The following is an 8,957-nucleotide window of genomic DNA, read 5'->3' on the forward strand; positions in this document are numbered from 1 at the left end:
GACTGTTACCGAGATTATATGATTCATGGTTCCCGCGAAACAGGTAGTATCTTTGACACGCTGTATAAAAAAGAGAATTGAAGCTATGGGGATGTATCTGGTATCAAATTAAAGCTGATATACAGGAGAAAGCCAATAAAATATATATGTAAGCATATCAGGTGTAATGTGTTCATATTATGTGTGTAAGATGAAATAGTACGGTCGATACCGAATTATGTTACGTTAAAGTGGGGTACTGCTATTCAGCACTAGTTATGACCATTAAGGTACCATTATAAGTAATGTGTCAATATTCTATGATGATCAGTAGATGAACAGCTTTCTTTTGGTATATAACTTTTTATTCTGAGTTAATATTAGCAGGCACAAATACCAAAAGAACACGTGTGTCGAATATGGCGCAACGCGGATTTAAAAATATGCTGTTTTGAGGGTACCATCCAATATAGGTACCAAATGGGTAGTGAGTCCAAGTTTATTTACTGTTACCAGTTGATTTCCACCCCAGGACACCCCAATGGTTCAGAAAAACCCAGGGTCGGAGAGTTGTGGGGGGGGCGCAGATGGACCATACCTGGCCCGGAGCCTAGTGAGAACTGAGGAGAATTGGGTGAGAACTGAGGAGAATTGGGTGAGAACTGAGGAGAATTGGGTGAGAACTGAGGAGAATTGGTGAGAACTGAGGAGAATGTTCCCCCCTCTGGGCTGGTGCTCCTGCCTCACACCTAGCTCGTCTTCACGCTGTTGAAACCAAAGCGTTCAGAATCATTGGAATCTCCCGCGATGAAGCTACCTCCGAGGGCCTTTCACTCACTCACCGCAGGCAGGTTGGTGGTCTTGCCGTCTTCTACCGACTCCTCTCTGGCCTGGCCCCCCCAGCTCTCTCTGGGCTCTGTCCCCCAAATATTCCGACAGGTCGCACAAGATCTGCCTGCAACCTTCTTATGGTGAAACTGCCAAAATCAAGACTCTCTGCTCACCTTCACTCCTTCATTCCTCTTTTCTCCCGCCTCTGGAACAAACTCCCCTACTCTCTTCAATCCCACTCCTCCCTCCAGGTCTTTAAAACAGCTGTTCACCACCATCTCTTATCTTCCCCCATCCAAAACCTTGATCTTTTCTACCCCCGCTAATTTCACCCCAAATCCACTTTTTTGAAATACCAACTTCTGTCCTGGAAGTCCTTGGTGTCCTTGTGTTTATACTTCTCCCACCCCCCACCCCCCTTCCCATGCCGCCTCCCCCCAATCCCTCTCCCTCCCACACATTCCCGTTGTCCCTGCTCTCAAATGTTGTGTTTATGTGCTTCCCCTTCTCTCCCCATCTTGTATACCGCTCCCCTTTTTATATACTTTGTTTGTTTGTCTCTTTGATTTGTTTTTGTGATAAATGTTAGCTCTTTCACGATCCTCGATTCTGTATACAATTAAAAAAAAAAAAAAAATTGAGTGGGAACTGAGGAGAATTGGTGAGAACTGAGGAGAATTGGTGAGAACTGAGGAGAATTGGTGAGAACTGAGGAGAATTGGTGAGAACTGAGGAGAATTGGTGAGAACTGAGGAGAATTGGTGAGAACTGAGGAGAATTGGTGAGAACTGAGGAGAATTGGTGAGAACTGAGGAGAATTGGTGAGAACTGAGGAGAATTGGTGATAACTGAGGAGAATTGGTGAGAACTGAGGAGAATTGGTGAGAACTGAGGAGAATTGGTGAGAACTGAAGAGAATTGGTGAGAACTGTGGAGAATTGGTGAGAACTGAGGAGAATTGAGTGGGAACTGAGGAGAATTGGTGAGAACTGTGGAGAATTGGTGAGAACTGAGGAGAATTGAGTGGGAACAGTTATAAAAGATTTGCGAGAGTTCTGAGAAAAGGGGGAGGAGTCAGGAGGAGCGGGAAAAGTGTGCTGTGGAACTCACATTTTTGTGAGGAGAACTGTAGAGTTCTGAGGAGAATTGAGAATGAATGAATGATCATTTTAAGGCCATTTTCGCCTTGCGGGCCCCATGACAATCATGGTTCCCTGTTTGAGGCAATGTTTTTATGGCCGGATGCCCTTCCTGACGCCAACCCTTAGTCGCCTCTTACGATGTGCGGGGATACGGTGTACCTATTCTAAACCGGGGTACACACCATGATCATTCATCCTGGCAAGCTGGTACTCAATTTGCCGACCTCGGAAGGATGACAGGCTGAGTCAACCCCCCTGGCATTCATTCAGCGGTCGACCGGGATTCGAACCCAGGATCCTAGGATCCCAAGCCGGCACCCTAACCGCTAAGCCAACACCAGGCTCTGAGGAGAATTGAGAGGTGGAGAGTTTTATGTAAACCCACTGTGAGACTGTGAGGTGCATCCCGACCTTTAAGGAGGTGGTCCTGCCTTGGCTCTGGTGGTGTTCTCATCTCCCCTCTCTCCTGTTCGTCTCCTCATCACCTCTTCATCGTCGTGATTGTCGCCTCATCACCTGCTCTGTGTCCATCCTTCCCTCCCCCGCTGCCACCAGAGATAAGTCGCCCGGTTTTGTCCCTGCTGTGACTGGAGTGAGTGACTGTGACGTGAGTGACTGTGACTGGAGTGAGTGACTGTGACTGTGACTGGAGTGTGTGACTGGAGTGTGTGACTGGAGTGTGTGACTGGAGTAAGTGACTGTGACGTGAGTGACTGTGACTGGAGTGAGTGACTGTGACTGTGACTGGAGTGAGTGACTGTGACTGGAGTGTGTGACTGGAGTGAGTGACTGTGACATGAGTGACTGTGACTGTGACTGGAGTGAGTGACTGTGACTGGAGTGAGTGACTGTGACCGGAGTGAGTGACTGTGACTGGAGTGAGTGACTGTGACTGGAGTGTGTGACTGTGACTGGAGTGAGTGACTGTGACTGGAGTGAGGCGCCTTTGTTGTTATCGGATTTTTGTTTTTTTTACCTCGTTGTACATAGTTTTTATTAAATTTGTTTTCTTTACTTGTGGTTCAGGGAATAAAACCGTTTGGTTTTATGAAAGAGATAAGGTCCTCGTGATTCTCCTCAGGTCCGCGCGTGCATATACCGCCACGAGTTGAACCCGTTTCATTCCATCCGTTCAAAGGGCGATGTTAACCCTTCCACTGACATTTTGCTGTTTTATTCCCTTTAAAACGCGTTGTCAATGCAACCATTAGTCCGATTGACATGAAATTTTCACCATAGGAGCGCCTCCTCCTGTATAATTAAAATATATATAATTATGGCATCATAAGTCATGCGGTACATGCTCCATCTTGGAAAAACCGAAAAGCTTTGCACCTCTATATCTCAAAACTGCTCCATGGAAAAAATTGAAAGGTAGCTCATTGAAAGAAATTGATGACGTCATTGGGCACGTGGTTCGGCAGCCATATTTTTTATGGCGTAGCCCCGAAGGGCATTGCCGTCTGGAACAGCGTTTGTCTGTGCGGAAGTCATAGGAAAGGTAGACAAAGCTGTTTGTATATGTGTGACCATGGCCCGTCCAAAATGTGGGTTTACACAAAACTTACAACATAACAATTTTATCTCATCCCCATTTAGTCCTTAAGTTGTCTCCTCAATACAAGGTTGTTTTCAAAATATAGTTCAGTCGAGGTCCACCTGGGGATGGTGGAAATAGATTCAGAAATGAGTGTGCGGTGCGGATCAATGTTATTTATTGGAATCGTAATTATCATTTGGCATTTTCTTTCCTTATAAACACTATTTACTTGTTACCTCCGCCACTGAAGGTGGGTGGAGCCCAGAGGTTATGTTTTCACCCCTGCTTGTCTGTCTGTTTCTGAGCAAGATATCCGAAAAGGTAATGCTCAGATTTGGACGAAACTTGGACAGGTTGAGTATGTGACGAGGACAAATTGTTTGGATTTTATTGATTATTCGGATCCAGATCTGCACACGAGAATCTTTAACTTTAAGTGATTCTTCACCATTAGGAGATGGGGCCAAAAAGGATATGCAGCCCGATATTTCAAAAGGTTGTGGACGAATTATGACAAAACTACAGTGCATTCAGAAAGTATTCAGACCCCTTCACTTTTTTCACATGTTGTTATGTTGCAGCCTCATGCTGAAATCGTTTAAATTCATTTTTGCCCTCATCAATCTACATTGAATACCTGCCGCAAAGCCCAGATCGGTGGAGTGTTGCAGTGATGGTTGTCCTTCTGGAAGTTTCTCCCATCTCCACACAGGATCTCTGGAGCTCAGCCAGAGTGACCATCGGGTTCTTGGTCACTTCTCTTACCAAGGCCCTTCTCCCCCGATTACTCAGCTTGGCCGGACGGCCAGCTCTAGGAAGAGTCCTGGTTGTTCCAAACTTCTTCCATTTAAGAATTATGGAGGCCATTGTGCTCTTGGGAACCTTCAATGCAGCAGAGATTTTTTTGTCGGCTTCCCCAGATCTGTGCCTCGACACAATCCTGTCTCTGAGCTCTGCACGCAGTTCCTTCGACCTCATGGCTTGGTTTTTGCTCTGATATGCATTGTCAGCTGTGAGACCTTATATAGACAGGTGTGTGCCCTTCCAAATCATGTCCAATCAATTGAATTTACCATAGGTGGGCTCCAATCAAGGTGTCGAAACATCTCAAAGATGATCAACAGAAATGGGAGGCACCTGAGCTAAATTTCAAGTGTCACAGCAAAGGGTATGAATACTTATGTCAATGTGATATTTCAGTTTTTTCTTTTTAATAAATTTGCAAAACTTTCTAAAATCCTGTTTTCTCTTTGTCATTATGGGGTATTGAGTGAAGATTGATGAGGGAAAAAATGAATTTAAACGATTCCAGCATAAGGCTGCAACATAACAACATGTGAAAAAAGTGAAGGGGTCTGAATACTTTCTGAATGCACTGTATGTGGATGATTTGATTAGGTGACAAGAACAAGCCGATTAGATGTTGGTTCAGATCCCTGGATCCAGATCCAGCCTATAAGTGGAATACACAACGTAAACTGTTCAGCCGTTCTTGTTATTAATTTTTGCTTTTGTTAGTTTTATTACTAGTTGTTTACGTACAATCTAAGGCCCAGAGAAGACTTTGTATCCAATTTACTTGCAGGACAAGGATGAATTGTCCAGCAATGAGATCACGTTGGTTTCATCTCCGAGCGGTACGGTGATTGTTCGGCACAGTTTAACTTTTCTTCTTCTTTGTGTGTTTCAGACCATACCGTGGAGTGAAACCAGTTTTCACTATATCCGACAATGACAGTGGTACAGTATTTTCACTTCCTTTTGTAAAATGTTACCATTCAAACACATGCGTGATTTCACTCCTGAATATGTGGATAATTCCGCTACACCGTGTCGGTTCTGCATTCTGTGCTGTTTCCTCTGCTTTGTTCAATTTGACCATTGAAGGCAATGTCACCCCCTGGAATATTCCCACATATTGCAAGTGAAATAATGATCTCCATGCCTTTGTCCGTCCTCATTAACCGTAGATGCAGAAAACAGCAGTGATGATGAGAGCAGGGAGAAGGTTAACGAGAAGCGGGACAGACACAACCAGGAAAGACAGAATGAGACCATTGAGAGGTGGTTGAAGAAACCTGGACTTCTTGCACATTTTTGCTGCTCTGAAATTTTACCAAATGGGACGTTGATACCTTGGTGGGTAAGGGAGTTTTGGGAGTGGGTCTTTTGGTGGTGGTGAACATTTGGTTGCTCTCTATTGTATTAATTTGAACCTCATAGCCGTGACAATCATTGGAGTGTTGGTTGAAATGAAAAACTTTTACTATCCTCTCTCTCTCTCTCTCTCTCTCTCTCTCTCTCTCTCCCCTCCCTCCCCTCCCTCTACCTCTACCTCCCACTGCCTTTCATCTTCCTCTCGTGTTTCCTTCACCAGTCACCTTTTCCTTACTCCGAACCAGCTCGTTTCTGTACGGGAATTAAGGCAACGAGAACAGGACAGACGGGGTAGTGACCGATTTGTGTACTGTCCTCCATCTCGCCGTCTACTGTCTTCACTTAGCAAGATGACGAGCAAACGGAGAGAGGCTCGCATCGTCACACTACGCTGGGGAGAGGGAGAGCTGGAAAAGGTGGATAGGTGAGCAATGAGTGTTTAATAAATGGACAGAAGAAAACATAAACTTGAAACTACCTTGTCCGGACATAACGGTTGTGCCTTTTCCATGGATGTAAAATCTCCATCAGGAGACCTCCTGCTTCGTATGCAGCACAAAGCTACAGGGCAGCAGCATTGGCTGAGGGTGTGGCCGTGGCGCTGATGCAATGCCCTCTGCTATTAAGGGCAGGAATTTGTAATTTGTTAATGGGTTCGGCGATAGCTCACCTACTCTTCGTGAAGGACACCGTAGGATCTGTAACGCCCGCCGATGAATGCCGGCGGACCGGGCGTCCGTTTAAAAGTCATCCTTTAACATTAACCATCTATTAACCGACTGAAAAACACATTGATGTCAAACACAGGGATGACAGTTTATAGCTGGGTTGGGATTCAAACTCAGGCTAGACAACTTAGAGGCACGTGTGTACCTCGAAGCCATCTTGTCAGCCCTGTCAGGAGACGATAACTCTGTGGCATGACGGGTTACTGAGCAACCACGGACGCAGTCTTAGACGATCAATTTACGTAGGGTCCTAGCGTTCAATTCCCGCGTTACCTTCCCCGCAAATTAATCCCACCAGATAGGGAACCGTGCTCTTGTTGCCCCACGACAGTAAATCAAGAACGACTGTGCGATACCGTAAGTGTGACGTCGGCGGCTCGTGACTAACCTTATCAAAACAACGGGGCAGAACTGCTGTCCATTATTTACACACTAGTCGCCGCCGACTGGCAACCCCACCCATGCGGTCCTTGGTTCGGCTGCGCTGTCGTGGACTTTATGCGCTTGATGTTATCCAGCACTACCTGGTAATGTTCCTTGTGGATTTGATTTGTATGGTTGTTTTGTAATGTGGTGCGCGATGTTGAGTGTGATATTTGAGTGTTGCAAGGCGTGCACGGATGTGCTGCGGAGGTGCGGAGGGAGATAGGTAGAGGGAGACGAGAAGAGGGAGATGAGAAGAGAAGGGTTTAGAGAAAGATGAGTTACAAGGGGGTTTCAAATCTTCCTGCACAAACAACAAAGTTCCTTGTTCATCAATACGAGAGGAGAGGTAATCTCACCAAACAAAATACTACGGTATATCTAAATTCCAGGGTTCCTTTATGTGTTTGATAAAACTCCCCAGGGTCTTCCAAAACTGCAACAATATATATATATATATATATATATGTCTGTATATATTTGAAAATTTTCATGTATCAATATACATACACATATATGAACATACACACATACACATGTATGATAATATCATGTATCAATGAAAATGAGCAACAGCTTGGTTATTTATGAAAGTGGACCTGTTCTTACATTTGGTCTTGTATGTTAATTATCACTTATTAATGGATTTGAAGTTTGGAAAAGTTAAATATGATGAAAACTGATGAAGTGAATGAGGGTCCAATGTTTTAATTTGATGAAAGCTGTCGGGCCCAATGTTTTCATTCACCAGAATCCGCCCTTGTTAACACCGACCCTTTTGATTAATGTGCTTTAGGGTTCCTGTGGGGGAGCGGGAGGGAACGTTAATTTTTTGGATAGATAGAACACCAAGTTAAGCAGGAAGAGGTGTTTTTCAGGTATTTTATCCAGGATTCTTCTGAAGTGACAAAGAAAATCAAGGTGCAGGTGATGAAAGTTCTGGAAGGTGAGACGACCATGAAAGACGATGCATTGTAGCATTTCAACTCTGCGAGCTCAGCACGGCTCACGAGAACCCGAAGGATATTCCATATTGAACTGCGTGTGGTTACATCCCGCACGGAAGCAACGTACGAATTTGTGATAAGTGCATTGTGGGTAATTTTGCTTTCTTTGCAATTGCAGTGGGAGTCGATACTGTGTGTGACATCACAGTTGATATTGTTGTGGTTGTGGAATTTCTCCAAATCCTTTGTGCTACGATGTGACGTTCGATTGTCCTGATGCACATTATAACCAACACACATTGTACCATACTGTATGATACTGTTTGCAGTACATTGACTGTGGTAGTATGTGCTTTAAGACTCACAGTGAAATGAGAACAACCACGAAAGAGGAAGAAGCCAAAGGGTTTGTGGGAGAATGTGGCACGATAAAATAAAGGAGGGATGACGGAATGGCATGACGTCATGACTGCGACGTCATGATTGCATGACGTCATGATTGCATGACGTCATGATTGCATGACGTCATGACTGCATGACGTCATGACTGCATGACGTCATGACTGGGGAAAGTTGTTGATTTGAGCGAGGACGCAGGGTGATTGTGGACCGGACGATGCTTACGTGTCACCGACAAATGAGCCGAGCTTTGGTTTGCTTCCCCTCACGGTGACAGTTCCTGTCAGGTGGTCTATTTGAAAAGGTTGTTAATATAATAACAGGATATTTGATAATTGCCAAGGAGTTTGCACATTGACCTGTTCGGGTGATTTAAAACAAATTATTGCTGAAATGTGGCGGTTTCTAATTTAATTATGGTTATTTTGGTGGTTATATTGATTGTGTATAAGATGCAAAAATAAAAATTTATTTCACTTCCGTATATGATTGGTTATGTCTTGTTTTATATTCGGTAATTTTACATGGCCAATGGACATTGTTGAATAGTTAAACCTTCACATCCACTTGTGGTTTAAATCAGTGCTTCGCAAGCTTTTTCAACGTCATTTACCCTCATGAAGTTGTTCCATAAACTCATTCACCCCATCGCAAATAGCAGTCAACACTCTGACCTGGTGTTGGCTTAGCGGTTTGGGTGCAGGCTTGGGATCCTAGGATCCTGGGTTCGTTGGCTTAGCGGTTCAGGTGCCGGCTTGGGATCCTAGGATCCTGGGTTCGTTGGCTTAACGGTTCAGGTGCCGGCTTGGAA

General features: G+C 44.6%; 1 protein-coding gene across 2 annotated transcripts in view; it reads left to right on the top strand.

Annotated features, from left to right (window-relative positions):
* TBC1D23 (TBC1 domain family member 23) overlaps window positions 1–8,630 on the top strand; it is a 65,423-nt gene extending 56,793 nt beyond the window's left edge. The window contains exons 14-17 of one of the 2 annotated variants that reach the window (XM_068119565.2): window positions 5,183–5,232; window positions 5,463–5,631; window positions 5,870–6,073; window positions 7,679–8,630. In XM_068119565.2, coding sequence (XP_067975666.2) covers window positions 5,183–5,232; window positions 5,463–5,631; window positions 5,870–6,073; window positions 7,679–7,778 — 523 coding nt within the window. In that variant the 3' untranslated portion in view covers window positions 7,779–8,630. The remainder of the gene's footprint in view (window positions 1–5,182; window positions 5,233–5,462; window positions 5,632–5,869; window positions 6,074–7,678) is intronic. The other variant, XM_068119567.2, reaches the window with a different exon arrangement.
* The last annotated feature ends 327 nt before the right edge of the window (window positions 8,631–8,957 follow it).

This window comes from Myxine glutinosa, chromosome 6, assembly GCF_964187855.1.
Source record: "Myxine glutinosa chromosome 6, kmMyxGlut1.1, whole genome shotgun sequence".
NCBI classification, from domain to species: Eukaryota; Metazoa; Chordata; class Myxini; order Myxiniformes; family Myxinidae; genus Myxine; species Myxine glutinosa.